Source organism: Alternaria dauci, chromosome 1 (assembly GCF_042100115.1).
Source record: "Alternaria dauci strain A2016 chromosome 1, whole genome shotgun sequence".
Classification (NCBI taxonomy): domain Eukaryota; kingdom Fungi; phylum Ascomycota; class Dothideomycetes; order Pleosporales; family Pleosporaceae; genus Alternaria; species Alternaria dauci.
Genome location: NC_091272.1, coordinates 6,882,719 through 6,898,225, shown reverse-complemented (window position 1 = coordinate 6,898,225; position 15,507 = coordinate 6,882,719). Strand labels below are relative to the sequence as shown.

The window sequence follows — 15,507 nt, the reverse complement described above, 5'->3', positions numbered from 1 at the left end:
TACTCTGATGGAAGCATGTCCGGACAATGGTTGCACTTCTCGTACGGCGGCGGCGCTTTCTCTTATCGGATTTCGCTATCAACCACGACGTCTAGATGTCGACGAAACGCGTCACGATTCGCCGGATTGGAGAAGAGAGCAGGACGAAGAGAAATGAGTGTTGTATGTTGTCATGAACATGTACTTGCTGCACGAATCTTGTCGATTGACAAGTCCAATTGGTGTCGGAGATGGAGGCACGCAGGTCTACAAGTCTAAGTACTGTGGGGATTTAATACAATAGGGCCACGAATGAAGACATTTACGAAAAGGACGAAACAAAAGGATAAAAAAGTCATGGTAGCAATGCTGGGTTGCAGATTTCCACCAATATTTCAGCACTCTTTTTGAACATATCTGAGGCGAGACCAGAACCCTGCACCGATCCCATCTCATGACCTCATTCGTTCAATCATCAAACAAATACCTACCCCCAGAGAAAAGCCCTTTCCACATTCCACCCCCACCCACCTTACCCCCTCAACGCCTCAATATCCACAACCTCCTTGACGGCCTCGGTCGTCAACACAACCGGACTCTCGGCATCCACACAAACACTATCCTCAATCCTCACGCCCATGCCCCTCGCCCACTCAGGCCACCTCTCATCCCCCGCCGGCACATACACGCCCGGCTCCACCGTAACACACATGCCCGTCTCAAACACCCTGCCCCGACTCAGCCCCGGACTATCATGTACATCCAAGCCCACATAGTGCCCCACGTGATGCGGAAACAGCGTCTGTATCGCGTCGGGCTGTGTCATATCGAAGCCCAGATCCTTCAGCCCTGCGGCAAGCCCATGCGTAGCAGTATTATGTAATTTGTCTAGCGAGAATCCAGAATCTTGTCTGCACAGCGCAATACAACTGCGTTGCACGGCTAGCACCATGTCATACAGATCGCGCTGCGCCGCAGAAAATTTACCGCTTACGGGCCACGTGCGCGTTATGTCTGTGACGTACCCACCGTACTGTGCGCCAGCGTCGACGAGGACGAGGTCGGTGGGGGAGAGCAGCATGTCGTTGGATACGTAGTGGATTGTGTTTGCATTGGTGCCGCCTGCGACGACGGGGACGTAGGCGGGGCCGTCGCAGTCGTCTTGTTTGAACCAGTAGTCGAGGAAGGAGTCTAGATCTTTTTCGCGGGAGAAGGACTGCCGCATTGCGTCGGTGATGGCGCGGCCGGAGTGGCGGCCGGCGTGGCGCATGTTGGTGATCTCGGCGGGGGATTTGATCAGACGGAGTTGGTTGACGAGGGGGCGGAGGGGCCGGATGGAAGCGGGGGCGTCGCGGAAGACGGTGTAGATGCCGCCTGTACGCGATGGTTCCGTGCCAGCGAGGTATCTTGACAGTAAATTTTTCGACACCCGCGACTGCGGCAGGTCTGTGTATATGGTCTGCATGCGCTTCACGATATCCGGGAGGAGACGTGGCAGGTCGTCGATGCTACCGCTGACATCGGCGTTGAACACATCGGTTGCAGCGTCGACGCCTGACCGTGGTCCTTCCCAGGCTTCTACACGCGCATCTTTCGGCCGCACGTACAGATGGAACGTAAACTCGTCGTCGCCATCGCCGTGCTTCTCAATCACAGCCAGCGCATCCTGCTCCTTGAACCCCGTCAGATAGAGAAAATCCGGGTCCTGGTGGAACTTGTAAAAGACGGCGCCGGACGCGTACTTGAGCTCGTTCGCAGCGAAGACGGCGGCCGAGTTGGGCGGGAGTTGTCTGGCGAGGGCGCACCGGCGGTGGTGGTATTCGAGGGCTGTGATGCCGGGCGTGACTGTTGGGGCGTGTTAGTTTGCAACGCAAGAGGATATATGTGTGGTCATCACCTTCCCCGGCCTTGAGTAGGTGTGGATGTGTTTCGTGCAGCGGCTGTCCGAATCGCAGTTCAGATGCGTGCACAGCAGCAGCAGCAGCAGCAGCAGCATACGTCCTCGTGGGGTTCCATTGCCGCGGCCGCCATCGCACGCGCGTAGTCGGGCGCAGCAGTCTCAGGCCAAAAGTCATGGTGTTGAGCCAACGTCGGAACATGTCCATGCGCGTTTCCCGACGTCGTGGGCAGCGCTAGCGGGCGGGAATGGTAGTTAGCGGGGAAGTCTGACGTGCCTTGGATTGCAGCCTCCCCGCAACCCAAAACACTCCAGGCTCCCATCTCTCTTTCTCGCCTCTTCGTGTCGGACAAACAACGCATACATGACACCCGCACCTGTACGCCCTCAACCCTTTCTTCGCATACTTGGTCTGCGAAGAAGACGCCCCCCACCACCGTCGTCACCGTGATTCTCCACTCGCTCATCCGCAGAATGGCTTCCACAGCCAGCAACAGCAGCAGCATTGTGCCGCCCAAGGACCTAGAAAGCTTCCAGCAACACCTCGCCAAGTCAACGCGCATCCTCGCCCTCCTCGGCGCCGGCCTCTCAGCGTCATCGGGTCTGCCCACGTTCCGTGGCGCAGGCGGCTTGTGGCGCACACACGATGCGACATCGCTCGCCACACCGGGCGCATTCGAGCGCGATCCAGGGCTCGTGTGGCAATTCTACAGTTACAGACGACACATGGCGCTTACAGCTAAGCCGAACCCCGCCCACTACGCGCTCGCTGAGCTAGCGCGGAAGAAGCCTGGTTTCCTTACCTTGAGCCAGAATGTCGATGGTAAGACTCTCCCCCTCACGCTCAATCTTCACATAACCATATCTAATCTAACAAACTATTCCCACCCAGGCCTCTCCCCCCGCGCCCACCATCCCCCCGCCCAACTCAAACTCCTCCACGGCTCCCTCTTCGACGTAAAATGCTCAGATTTCTTCTGCAACTACATTGAGCACAACAACTACACCGACCCCATTGTCCCCGCCCTCGCTATACCCACCTCCTCTTCCACTCACGAACCCATTGATACAACTTCTACTACTACTACTACCTCCCCCACCGACCTCGACATCTCCGACCCCACAGTCCCCATCCCAGAAATAGACTACGCACACCTCCCCCACTGCCCGCAATGCCACCGCGGCCTTCTCCGGCCCGGCGTCGTCTGGTTCGGCGAAGCGCTACCCAAGAAGGTCATGGAAGATGTTGATGCGTTTATTTCCGATGAAGCGGGTATCGATCTTATCATGGTGATTGGCACGAGTGCGAGAGTGTATCCGGCTGCGGGGTATGTGGATCTGGCGAGGAGTAGAGGCGCGAGGGTCGCGATTGTGAATACGGATGTGAATGATGTGCCGGCGGGGGGGTTGTGTGATGGTGATTGGTTTTTTAGTGGCGATGCGGCGAGGGTTGTGCCGGAGTTGTTGAGGGGGGTTATTGGGGAGGTGGGTGGGGTTGAGGAGATGGGGGATGCGGCGGTGGAGGGGTAGGGGCGGATGTGGGTTCTTGGATGTTAAAGGGAGGCTTTGGGGTTTGATTAGACTTGAAGTATGGGGATTGTAGTGTGTAACGGTCGTTGCGATACATGGGCTGTTAGCATGGTAATATATGAATACCTTTAGGCTGCACTAAGATGATGACTTTGAACACGCAGGACCTGGTTGGTAGTCGCCATGCAGAAGTGGATCAATAGTAGTAATCACGCGGGACTGGATCGATAGTAGCCATGACTGGCGAGGTGAAACTTCCATCTCGGATCAAGCAGGCTCAGTGTTGACATGTACTGCAGATAGCAACGGCATTCAGAGTATGGAAAGAGCTGGGTACGATGTGGTACATATATCTTCCCTCTTCTGCTCACTAATCCTCTTTCTTCTCCACACACACAGGCACGACATTGAACAGTATGAAGCACTACATCCCGACAGTAGTATCCTACTAACGCGCGTTATATAGTTTCTATTCAAACCGTTACGCCTGAATTCTTATCGACATCATTCCCGTAAGTACCCTCCACTCTCCCAACCTCCTTCATCTCCTGCTTCAGTGTGCTAACTATTGCCAACGCTAGATTACTATCCAACATCCTCGCCTCCCCACCACAACACCCCTCGACCCACCTTTCTTGCACCCCCACCTGCACCCTTCCAGCCCTGGGACTCTTTTCCCCCCCCTTTACCCGTCACCAACATGCCTTCCTCCAAGCCCATCTCCCCCGACATGGAAGCAGCCCTCCTCGACTGCTTCCTCTCAGCCACCCGCCTCCTCCCGCTCCGATTGCGTTCATCCTTCATTGCAATCGGGGGTGCCGCCAGCGTCTTCCACGGCTCAGGCTAGTACACCGACGACGTCGACGTGGCGGCATCCCTAGAAGCAATCTTGTGCTTCCACAACAAGATCGCGAGCGGCGCCACGCAATTCAAAACTCAAGATTCGTCGCAAACGATTGAATTCCAGAGCTGCCAGGGCTTCGTCGTCAACCTCGAGCTGTTACAGTTTGGCGGCGGCTTTGTGGATTCAATCGCCGCGCGCGAACCCTTTTACGATGGGTTCGTGGCGTCCCGGGCGGATCTTCTCATATTGCGTGGTGTGACGGTGGTTGGGCGGGGGAATCGTGGGGACTGGTTGGACTTTAGGTACCTGTTGGAGGCGACGGTTAAGGGGGGCTCAGGTCTCCCACGGCTAGATAGGGATGCGGTGGTTGTGTTCAAGGAGGTGGCAAGAGGGCTGTTGTGGTGGGAAGCGCTGGTCTTATCTGCCATATTTTTGGAGGAGGATTTTGTACTATTTTCATCATTGTGATATAATTTTTTTCATCTAGTTCCGACAACTTATCTTCCATTCATCATCAAGTGATGGACAACTATGACGTTGCGACTTCGCATACACACTCCCGCCGCTTGCTTACTCGACACCACTCCGGATAACTCCCCGGATTCCACTCCCTCACTCTCGCTGCCCCAAACTCACCCTTCTCACTCATACCGTACACGAACCGCGGTTTCCTTACAAATCTCTCCAAATAATCATCCATAAAGTCATACTCGTCCATCTCAATCAGAAGGGCAAGTTGCTGATGGTCCAACTCCAGGTACAAATACCTCGTCAGATTCCTCAGCTGCCATGAGGAAACAGCCCATAGTCCCGGTTTTGTGACCTTGTAATGCGTCACATGATAAACCAATGCATCGAGATACGCCGGGAGAGATGGGACGGAGATGGAATGCGTGTGTGCCGCACTTCTCCCACGAGGCAGAGAGGGGAAGAAGATGGCGTTGGGATGCGCGGTACTGGAAGGAAACGGTGCTTTTGTGTCTGGACGTACACGCGGACCATACCACCACCCGTTGTCGCGGTGCAGGGCTGGATGCCAGCTGTCTTCGACGAGGATCGGCGACCACGAGTATACGTCTGGGACCTGGATGCTAGCACACTCGTCGACGGTTATGTGATAGCTATCTTCAGACCACAGAGCCAGATACGCGAACTCGTTTGCGTTTTCAATGTGGACCCGTCGGAACACGATATCGGCGTCGCACTTGGAGATCGGGGCGTGGGTGTCGACCGCGTCTTCTTCTGCTTCTGGATTTTTGGTCCAGAGCTTCCATTTTCTTGTCGCGAGTAGATCAGAAGCGATAGTGTCCAGAACGTCATTTCGGATCACGATTTCGCACACATTGGTCATGTTGCCGTTGGAGCCCATCCAGCGCTGTGCTGCGCATCCGACGAGGAGGAAGGGATGGTTGTGTAAGGCAAGCACGTCCAGGACGTGATCAAGACTGCCTTGCTGTGTTGTGACGGGATGTGGCGTAGGGTTCTCGTTATGCTGGTCTTTGGCGGGATTCATTGTGTTGGGACGGTTTGAAGCTGAGAGCATGGGCCAGAAGTTGATGAGAGTTGAAAGAAGAAGTGAGTCCTGCAGTCGAAACAGACATGCTTTTCTTTGGAAGCATCAGAAAGTGGCTCTCCTTCGTACTGAGCGGTTTCTGATTGGTGGTACCGACGGTAAGAGACTATTCTTGATTGGCCTGTCGCCTGTGGGTCTGCGTCGCTAGGTACCATGGAATAGACAGTAATGGGGTGTATGCCTGCACAACTGGCCACCGAGACACAGCGCAATCGAAAGATCCCAAAGGCGTGTGTGTAGAGTCCTTGGATGTATTACTGAGGCTTCCACCAATCGTTCCCCAAAGTATAACCCCGATGATTATCGCGATACGATAGGCTTCCAGCAGGAGACTGAGAACTGACCTACCACAAGGCCAAAAAGTACCGTTCATTCAATTATAAACTCATCCGCATCACCCTCGCCCCAAACAACCTCCTCACCACGCATAGCACCCTCCAAGTAACACTGCCCAATCAACCGATACCCCCCACTCTCCAGCCGACGCAACACAAGCGGAACTTTCGACCCATGAACCACACAAACCAAATCTCCCTCCCAGACCGATTCATGCGCAAGACCAAGTCTCCAGTCACGACTGACGATAAGTCGTCGCCCCCACGCTACACGAGCATGATCACAGAGCTGAGCCACTCTGCGCCCAAACTCCGTCTTCGTACTGGGCATGTGGCGCCACTGCTTTTTTGAGAAGCGCTCGAGCGAATGGTACGTTTCTAATAGTTCTGTGGTGTACAAAGGAGATAGACCGTTGCTGCACTGGGTACGCAGCGCTTGGCTCGATGCAAAGGACCCATCAGCTAAAAGGACATTCAAGACCCGGTCTTGCGAAGGTCGAGTCTGAGTTTTCGGCCATAGATCTGCGATGCGAGCGCATTGGTGTGAGATGTTGAGGGTTGAACAGACATTCCAGTAGCGTCGGCTTGTAACAGAGCTCCGAGGATCCTGTGTAAACGCAATTTTGTGGGCCACTTCGTTAACAATCTTCCCCGTGATGACCAGCCGCGGCGACTGAACACCACGTGGGCTCGTGCCTTTGTGACGCCGACCAGCTGCAGCGTCGAAATACATCCAGCTCCGCGGGAACACCATGGGTTCGGCTTCGAGCCGCCTCGACCAGTCTGGCACCCACGAAGGTAGGTCAGACCACCGACTCGTGTCCTCGTCTCCACGGTGCAGGACGCCCAGTAAATCGAGGCTATTCGATGCTTCGATTATCGATCTAGTCACCAATTCTGGCACTTTGTTCCAATCCATGCTGTAATCTGGTAGAATCCGGACTTGAGCATTATCCTGCAGTCCCAAGAACGCAAAGATGATATCATGCGGAACTGATGTCTTGCACCGCGGCGTGAGGATAGAAAGCGTGTGGTAAAAGCAAATAGCTTCCTTGCCTTTGCTCCTGTCCGGGCGAAACCGTTTACTTCTGAGTCGCATAATTTCGTTCAACACTAGGTACCCTGTCGACTGCCGTATACCAAACGTGCTAATAAATCTCCACAAGTTTTCAATGGGAAAGGTAAAAGGGCCAAGCGAGAATGTTACCCTGGCTGGCAAAACAGCTTCTTGCACCACCCAGGCTCGATTGAACCATGGCAGAGCCAGCAAATCCAGTGCCAGGGTCCGATAGTTGCGGTAATCAGAAAACTCCAGTCTGATCTTCGATCGTTCTTCATTCGATGTGGATGGTGTCTCCGACGCCTGTTGATGTGGCCCAGAGAACATGCCTTGCTGGAACAAATCCGACACTTGTTCAAAGTCGAGACAAGGGGTGCCCAGCCAGACCAGCACACCCTGCGACTTGCTGTAGATTTCACCCATCATGGCCACTTGCTGATTACGATCAGACACGCTGGACTGATCGATACACAGCTGTGATTGTAACAACGCAGTCAGTCTCAATCTCCAATACACCTCACGATAATCTTCGTACCTGATCGACCCAGAGATGCCCCGTTCCGCACAGAGAACGAAGTCGCGTCATCGTAGTACGTAACGTGGGCGTGATGAAGACACATCTGCCTGAGCTAAAGTGGAAGGCGCATGTTTTTATCTGCTCGCCCCAGACGTACGACACTGTTTCGTACGGAGGCGCGGAATCCAACAGTACATCTACAAGAGCAGGCTTTGCTTCGGACTGAGCATCATCCTGTAGTCTGAGCAGCCTGATGTGACGTTGTGGCAGAGGTTTGTATTCGTGGGTCGCTGCAGCAGCTAGATGGAGTGCCATATCTGGAAGCGAGGGTTGTCGTTATCGAAGTTCCATACGATGATTAACGTCGGCGAACATGGACGTAGCTGAGACTCATGACGACGCGCGAATCCGAGTCCTAATATGCACAGTATGCAGACGGCATTGCGACGCGCTTTTCGACTCTCGATGTTCACGATCTTCGCGTGCGACGCATAACGAACTAGCGTATCTGTCGAAAATATACTCGATGCGCTGAGTACTCGTTATTCGACTAATCATAGACCGACTTGTAGCGCCGTGAAGTTGATTGCCCCCTGTTCTGAAGATGATCATTTCCCCACACTTGTGCAGACGGGGAGGTTTGCTAGCTCGCTTGCCCCACCTTCCTAATATAGAAGGTTCTGAAAAGTGTCGATTACTACGGCATGTGCGAGAAGAAACCACAGCTCTCTGTCTCCCCACGAGGCCCAAGCTCCCTGATTTCCGAACCCCCCGGTCCCTGTTTCTCTCGCTGGTATGTACATTGTACCGCACACCGTATGTAGCTAACATATCCCCTCTACACAGACCACAACAGCGTTCACCAGTTTCGCAAAGACGGGTGTAATATCAATAGTTAGCTACCTAACGGTTGCACTGCCAAAAGCAGCAGCGTCTAGAGCTGTGGCACAAGTGGACATAATCTCCCGACCTATCACGTCATGTCGTAATTGATCTACCCAGTCTCAGAGTCAATCACCCAGCCTAGACATTTCGCCTGATACGCTGTCCACAAGCCTCACAATCAAAACATCTCCATCTCCATCCCCTTCCCCTTCCCCTCTTTACACCCCTGCTCAACTCAAATCAAACCCTGCCCCACTAAACACACTATACAACAACTTCTCCCTCAACGTCTCCTCATCCCCATACATTGGCAGTTTCAAAAGATTCACACACGTACTCGTACTCGGCAGCCTACTCTGATCACTCCCCGCGTCCCTAATACTAAACCTCGGATTCAGCGTACCAAACCCCAACAGCGGCGCGCGCGGCGTACTCGTCACAAACTTGAGCACAGCACGCCGCTCCTCGTCACTCATTTCCGCCATGACCTTCCACAGCATCTGGATCGTCGGGTGCTCGAGACCGTCGTCGCCAATGACATATGTACCGCCGTAGATGGTGTTGCGGCGCAGGTCTTCGACGTCGATGGAAGTACGGGTACCCGAGATGAGGGTTTGGAGTTCGGACGCGTTGAACATGGAGAGCCAGGAGGGTTGGATCATGGTGCTTAGGCCGCGGAGGAAGGCGGTGGTCTGCGCGTACGGTTGATTTTGCAGCCGGTGGCGCGCCATGTAGCTAATGTAGACGAGGCGGTTCTGATTCGTGACGGGCGTGTTTGAGCCGTCGGGTTTGAGGTCCTTGGTGATGGCTTTGGTTTTCTTGGGCGAGGTCGTGTGGTCGACGACGACGGTGTCGGTGACGGTGAAGTTGAGGGAAAAGTCTTCGACGTCGCCGGGGTAGGTTTTCAGCTTGTGGAGGCCCTGGTAGAGTTCTTCGTCTAGGTCGCGGAGGTCGTTGAGCGTGGGGCGGTAGCCGGATTCGTTGGGCGCCGAGCCCGTGCCGCCTGTGAGAGCCCATTTGCGGAGGAAGAAAGGGGCAAAGTTTACGTCGACGAGGATGCCTTCGTAGAGACATTTGCCGATTATGCGGCCAAGGAACTCGTAGCGCTGGAGGAGTTCGGTGATCTGCGCGCGGTATTCCTGAGAGCCTTCGCGAATGCCGGCTTGGCGGAGGGCTTCTTTGTGTTCTTCCAGGGCGGCGGGGTTTGGGTAGAGGAGGTGTTGGTCGTTTTCGACAAACATGTCGATGTAGTCTGTTGGCATGAACGCTCGGCTGGTGACGCTGGTGAGGAACTCCTTGGTGACTCCGCCGCCGTCGATACCAGCCTCGGGAGCGCCAAACTGGTCCATAAAGGTAATCTGGATCGGCTCCTTCAAGCCTTGGCCCAACTCATAGAACTGCTCAAAAGCATCATCAAATTCATGTTCTCTCCTGATCCGTGCTGTGTGCTTCTCCAGTTGACTTCGTGCGTTTGGCTGCTGCATGGTTCTGAATCGCCAGAATTCTGGATCCGCAGACCCTCTTCGCTTGATCATGTCTAGCTTGACAAACTCGCGGAAGATTTGCACCCGAGTGGTAAAGGGTATGAAGAAGGGCATGTTCTGCAAAATCTCAAGACGAGGCGCCACCGCTTGCAGGTACCGTCTCCGCGAAGCCTTGCGCTGCTGCCGTTGTAGCTTCTCCAAGCGTCGCTGTTGTTGCGTTCGACTAGTGCCAATGAGCTGTGGTGTATCGTCAAACTCTTCTTCTTCCAGATCGTCGAGATCGTCTGCGTCTTCCTCTTGGATCCTATGTCGCGACTCCTCCTCTTCAACTACGGCCGGGATGAATCCAGTCATGTCGAACCGCGAGACCATCAGCCAGTGGTCCGCAGGCAGGAACTTGCGTCGCGAGTCGCGTTCGTACACCATACGGAGCAATCCAGTGACCAAGCCCTTGACGTAATCGATCCTCAAGCCTGCGACACCACCTATTGATGGCTCGGCATGCTCTTTTTGGGCTTGATTGTCCATGACTTGCGGGTTGAAGTAATTGAGACCTGTGCTATTGCTTCTAGAGTCCTCGTCTGAACTTGTAATTTCTACTGCGTTGAAGTAAAGTGTGAAGCCGAGGTTCTTGAGAAAGGTCGTCAGGTCCTTTACTTCGCTCAAAGGCAAGCCACTGTCGCGCATCTGGCCGGAGTAGATGTCTTTTTGTCCCGACGTGAAGAACTCCTCGTCATCGGTGACTTTGAGCACAAAGGTGTACAGTTCCAGGAACACGAGAATGACGCGCCACTCGTCGGTGGTGACTGCATCGCGGTCAACCTGCTGCTGCGCAGGCTGCCAGAAACCGTGATGCGTTAGTCCCGATGTTCCCGGGCGGTCGGAGCCGTTCACGTTCGATGACTTTGGCTTTAAGAGTCCAATCGCTGCCCTTGAGTCTTTGAAGATGGTAGTAAAAACTGATGATCGTTTTGATGCTTCCCAAAAGTACCTGATCGCCGGCAGCTTCCTTGCACTCTTCTCGGATGCTTCCGATGGGCCGATATACAGCCACATCCGTATCTCGTCACCCCGACGGGGAAAGAATCGAAGCAACGCGAGGGCGTAGTTTGCGAGCTGGCGCGCTTCGTCAATCTTCTCGTCATCTGAAGCTTCGGCCGACTGTGAGGATCCAGCGAGAAGGCTACCGATACCTTCCTGGTGCACAAGCGAGCCAACTTGCTCTCTCAAGAAACCCGAGACTATCTCGGAGTCTTGCTCGACGCCATCTTCCGAGAGCTCGGAAATTGGGTGACCATCATCAACGATGTTGACTGGCAGGGAGTTCAACAAAACAGAAACAACGGCTACAAAATCTTTATGGATAGCGTACGCTTCGGGGGTGTCAAAGTTGTGGGCGTAGCGGTGGAAGTAGATGAAGTTTCCCAGCAAACGCAGTCGGCTTGATGTGCTCTTCAACTCGGCTTTGCTCTGTAGTCCTGCCCTCTTTGATAGAGTCGCCAAGGCGTTTGCGAGGAGTTTGTAGTTGATCGAGTCGGCAAGCGAGTCGCGGAACTTCTGTAAGCACGGCGACGTCGAGTCTGATGCTAGTACCGGGAGAGTCAAGAAGTGTATGCCAAATGCTTCGTAGGCATCCAATGTGTATCCGGTCACGCGCTTCATTGGTGAGATGGCTGCCGCTCGTACAACATCGCTCATGTCTGGCCCGTCGCTGTGTGCTTCTAGTGTCGAGGTAAATGCTGAGACGACGTGTGCGAGGGTGCGGTGGTAAGCTTCGGCGTTTTGAGACGTTTCGGCGGGTATCTGGTCTGCGAGGAACTGGAGCACAACCACAGAGGGTCTGATCTGTTGCCATTGGACTGTCGACGTCTTCTGGAGCTGCCGTTGTATAGCCACGAGTAGTATGCGCTGCAGCCTCAAGTATGCCCACGGCCATGGCCCACGCGAAGCCGTGCCCAGCTTCTTGGCTGTCTCCGTCTGTCGCGATGCATAGTGTTGTATCCGTCTCAGATCGTCGTCACTCCTCGAGGAGGCGAAGCGGAGCAGCCGTTGCAGTTGGGCCAGGGCTTCTTCCTCCGAGTGGTATGCCGCCGCATGCGAAGCACCGCCCGACGCCTCTGCCCGGTCCCATGCCCCGCGTAGCTTGTCGGCCACATCTCTCCTAGCAGAGTGACCCCGCCATACCCTCTGTATCCGCTTGGCCGCATTCAGCGTATCTCGCTCCCGCTGGCGTTGCACCCGGTCTTGCTGTGCGCGGTCGAGGGCGGCTTGTGATCCGGCGCCGGAGCCGGGGGGACCGAAGGGGTTGGTCTTCTTCCCGCCGAGGTTTACCTGGCGCGCCTTTCGCGTGTTGCCGGTGAAGGTCGTGAACATGGTGGCGGGGCCGTCGGGCGAGTCTGATGGGAGGCGGCAACTCGGAATGCGTATACAACGTATCTAGTTATGGGTGGGCTATGGTTGTATTCGGGGTGACTGCTAGTCTGCCAGACGGCGGAGGGAGTATTAGATTAGTCGTGCATGTATCGCGCAATGTTTACGAGTGTGAATGTCGACGAGGCCAGCAAAGGCAGCGTTCGGTGCGAGCGGGCGTTATCCTGATCCGTCCAAGTGAGAGGAGGTGCCCGTGAAGAAGTCGGGATTCGTGTCTATAAGAAAGAAGCCGCGTACAGTAGTCGCCTTCGACCAGCTTCCATGTGTGTCGAGCGGTGATGATGATGGAGCACCCAAGCGGTAATCAGCATCGCCGCACTCACCTCCGAGACCGACAAGTCCGTGCACGGGTGCCGTCATCACCCTCCCTCGCGACGCGCTTCACACCTTACCACCATCGTGAACACCCTCACTCAAGTAATAGGGCATCGATAAACTCCTGCATCACGCGCTCCCAGCAAACACACGATTCCTTAGCAGTAATATCGCGCACCAAAGCACAAATTCAACCATGCTCGTGAAACACGAGTGGGCGATATCAAGACTTGGACGCGACATGGATTCTCTTGTGTTTCATCAGTTACTCCTCTAACAACCCAGGCAACTACCTCGAAGCCCACTACCTCGCCCTCGCCGTGTTCAAGGGCCCGTTCGGCCCACGGGCAACCGGGGCGTACGCGTGGTTTGGTGCACGTCTCCGGGGCACCAACGGCACCTGCACCCCATTTTCACGTTCCTGTATCGCATCCTTCTTCTTCCTCTCCTTGGCCTCAGTCAACACATTCATCATGACCGTAATAAGAATGCCCATCGCGATCAGCTGCCCAGAGTCCCAGATGATCATCTCCGTGTTCGGAGCCTCTATCCAGCCTGAGTCATTTACCCACTTCCGCATGATAAAAACGCGGAACCAGCAGAAAATCGACGTCCCGGTAGGTACGAGAAAGGCCAACGCCCAGTATACAAAGTTGAGTAACTTCCGCGGCCTCGACCGTTTTTCCGTTGCGCGGGTGCCGGACTTGCGGTATTTGAAGAAGCGAACAGGAACGAGAAAGTGCGCCCATAGGAAGGCGACACCGAGGAAGATGAACAGGAACCGTTCGGGTGGCCACATCTCTGCGTCCCCGAAGCCGAGGTCTGCCTCGTTGTATCGCGCGTGCTTCTCTGCCGCCGCTCGTAGGTCCATCTCTAGCAGGCAGGCTACGGGTAGGAGAATCGCGCTGTCGTTGTTCGGATGAGTGACCAGGTCGAACGGCGCGTAGTTTGCTTCCCTGAAGATGGTCAATCCGACGCCAATGAAAGCGCCGAGGGAGAGCAGTAGCCGGAACGTGGCTGCGAGTGGATTTCGCCAATACGTCCGTATGAGCGCGACAGACAAGGTGATGACAGACAGCGAAATCATCATCTGGCTAACGGCTGCAGTGAAGTGGTAGCCTGTCAGCTTACACTTGCTCTGACCAGCAAAACCGAGAAGGAATCCTCCAACAAAGATGATCTGAGTGTCTGCAACGCTCAAGACGAACGTCCGGCCTACTGCGCGCATCTTGTCTTCCCAGGATGGCTCTGCATTTGGGTTCTCGGGATCCTTGCCGCGTTTGTCTCTGAACCATGCAAAGACATTTGATTCCCTGCGTGCATCAGTGCTTGGTTTGGTCTGAGACTGTCACCCCAGGGTGCTTACGAGACTTTTGTCCTACTCGCGACTTCTAGGCCGATGTACACCACTGCGATGACAACAACAGCGAAGAACGGCACCATTGCGAACCATATCTGGCAGTGTTAGCGCTGTGCTATATCTACTGGTGTCTTTCAACTCACTCCAATGCCAGCTATCCCCGGCTGTGGCAGCATCTTCCCCCGCGTCACATTGCCAATCGAAACAAGTTGGTGATCCGCATTGAACGTCAAATTGCACGCCTGAGTGAGATTGACATTCTCAGCCTGGCAAGCCTCTATCACGGCGAACTGGAAAGGGCTCCCAGACACGTTTCTCAGGAAGCCAAAGGTGTCGCCCATACTGAAAGATACTGAATGCAGCAGGCTAGGTCAATGCAGGGTTGCAGATAATGTGCTGCCGCAACTTTGTGCAACGACACGGCTTTTTATCTCAATAAACAAGGCTATGAGGCTGAACATGGGGGGCCAGAAGACGTCGCCAAGCCCATCAACACGAGCGGCTTTCAAGAATAGTCGCTGGGCTGCAAGGCTGACCTCTTGCATCCAACTGCATCCACACTCATTGCGCGCATTATGCACCTAGAACATCACATGCGCATACACCGGCCGACAACATCTCCAGACTACGCAGTTACGCCTCCAGACCGCACATTTACGCGCGCGAAGCGACAAGGCTGAAGCAGAGCCTCCCCTCCTTCCTGCAACACTCACCCCCAGAACTCCTTCAGATCCTCCGCCCTCCACTTGGTACTCCACCCACTCTGCTTCTCAATCTTGTCCAGCAGCCTCAGGATCGCTTTCTGCTCGGTCTCGTGACTCATCCATTGGCCCGCGATCCACAACGGCTGTATCGCGTTCGTCCACGCCGCATGATCATCATTGCTCATCGATATCCCACAGATCTGGCGCGCGTGCCAGAAGATGGAATGCGGCTTTGGTGTAACAGTGACGCCAGACGGCCTGTGGCGCAGCAGCAAGATGCATGCTGTATGATGGAGTTGGTTGCCAGACATGGCAGCCGGGTTGCTATACAATATTCTTGGGAACGGCGATGCGGGCGTCGAGAAACAAGATATCGGCAGCATCTCCGCGGGGCGCGCAGCGTACCACGCAGAGACGTGCGACCACAGCCGCGTCCAGCGCGCTATATACGTTTCCTCCGCGTCTGCGGCTGTCACGGGCGGCGTAGCACCGGTCCGCCCCGCGAGATTGTCATGAAAAGAAAGTAAATCGAGTATCTGCGCCACGAGATACACCGCCTCACACGCATGCACATTGAACCCACCATCCCCCCGG

At 54.9% G+C, this 15,507-nt stretch overlaps 5 protein-coding genes across 5 annotated transcripts; 1 reads left to right on the top strand and 4 right to left on the bottom strand.

Moving 5' to 3' along the window:
* Positions 1 to 511: 511 nt before the first annotated feature.
* On the bottom strand, positions 512 to 2,054 carry ACET3X_002092 (uncharacterized protein; the record flags this gene model as incomplete). Its single annotated transcript, XM_069447457.1, has 2 exons — positions 512 to 1,824; positions 1,877 to 2,054. The coding sequence occupies 2 exons, from the start codon at positions 2,052 to 2,054 to the stop codon at positions 512 to 514; spliced, it is 1,491 nt and encodes a 496-aa protein (XP_069312334.1).
* Positions 2,055 to 2,350: 296 nt separating this feature from the next.
* Positions 2,351 to 4,253, top strand: ACET3X_002091 (uncharacterized protein; the record flags this gene model as incomplete). Its single annotated transcript, XM_069447456.1, has 4 exons — positions 2,351 to 2,699; positions 2,769 to 3,166; positions 3,873 to 3,918; positions 3,988 to 4,253. The coding sequence occupies 4 exons, from the start codon at positions 2,351 to 2,353 to the stop codon at positions 4,251 to 4,253; spliced, it is 1,059 nt and encodes a 352-aa protein (XP_069312333.1).
* A 526-nt stretch (positions 4,254 to 4,779) lies between these two features.
* Positions 4,780 to 5,763, bottom strand: ACET3X_002090 (uncharacterized protein; the record flags this gene model as incomplete). The annotated part of the gene is made up of 1 exon (XM_069447455.1): positions 4,780 to 5,763. The coding sequence occupies one exon, from the start codon at positions 5,761 to 5,763 to the stop codon at positions 4,780 to 4,782; it is 984 nt and encodes a 327-aa protein (XP_069312332.1).
* Positions 5,764 to 8,634: 2,871 nt separating this feature from the next.
* Positions 8,635 to 12,477, bottom strand: ACET3X_002089 (uncharacterized protein; the record flags this gene model as incomplete). Its single annotated transcript, XM_069447454.1, has 2 exons — positions 8,635 to 8,705; positions 9,024 to 12,477. The coding sequence occupies 2 exons, from the start codon at positions 12,475 to 12,477 to the stop codon at positions 8,635 to 8,637; spliced, it is 3,525 nt and encodes a 1,174-aa protein (XP_069312331.1).
* A 676-nt stretch (positions 12,478 to 13,153) lies between these two features.
* On the bottom strand, positions 13,154 to 14,550 carry ACET3X_002088 (uncharacterized protein; the record flags this gene model as incomplete). The annotated part of the gene is made up of 3 exons (XM_069447453.1): positions 13,154 to 14,162; positions 14,216 to 14,304; positions 14,353 to 14,550. 3 exons carry the CDS (start codon positions 14,548 to 14,550, stop codon positions 13,154 to 13,156), a joined length of 1,296 nt encoding a protein of 431 aa, XP_069312330.1.
* Between the last annotated feature and the right edge of the window lie 957 nt (positions 14,551 to 15,507).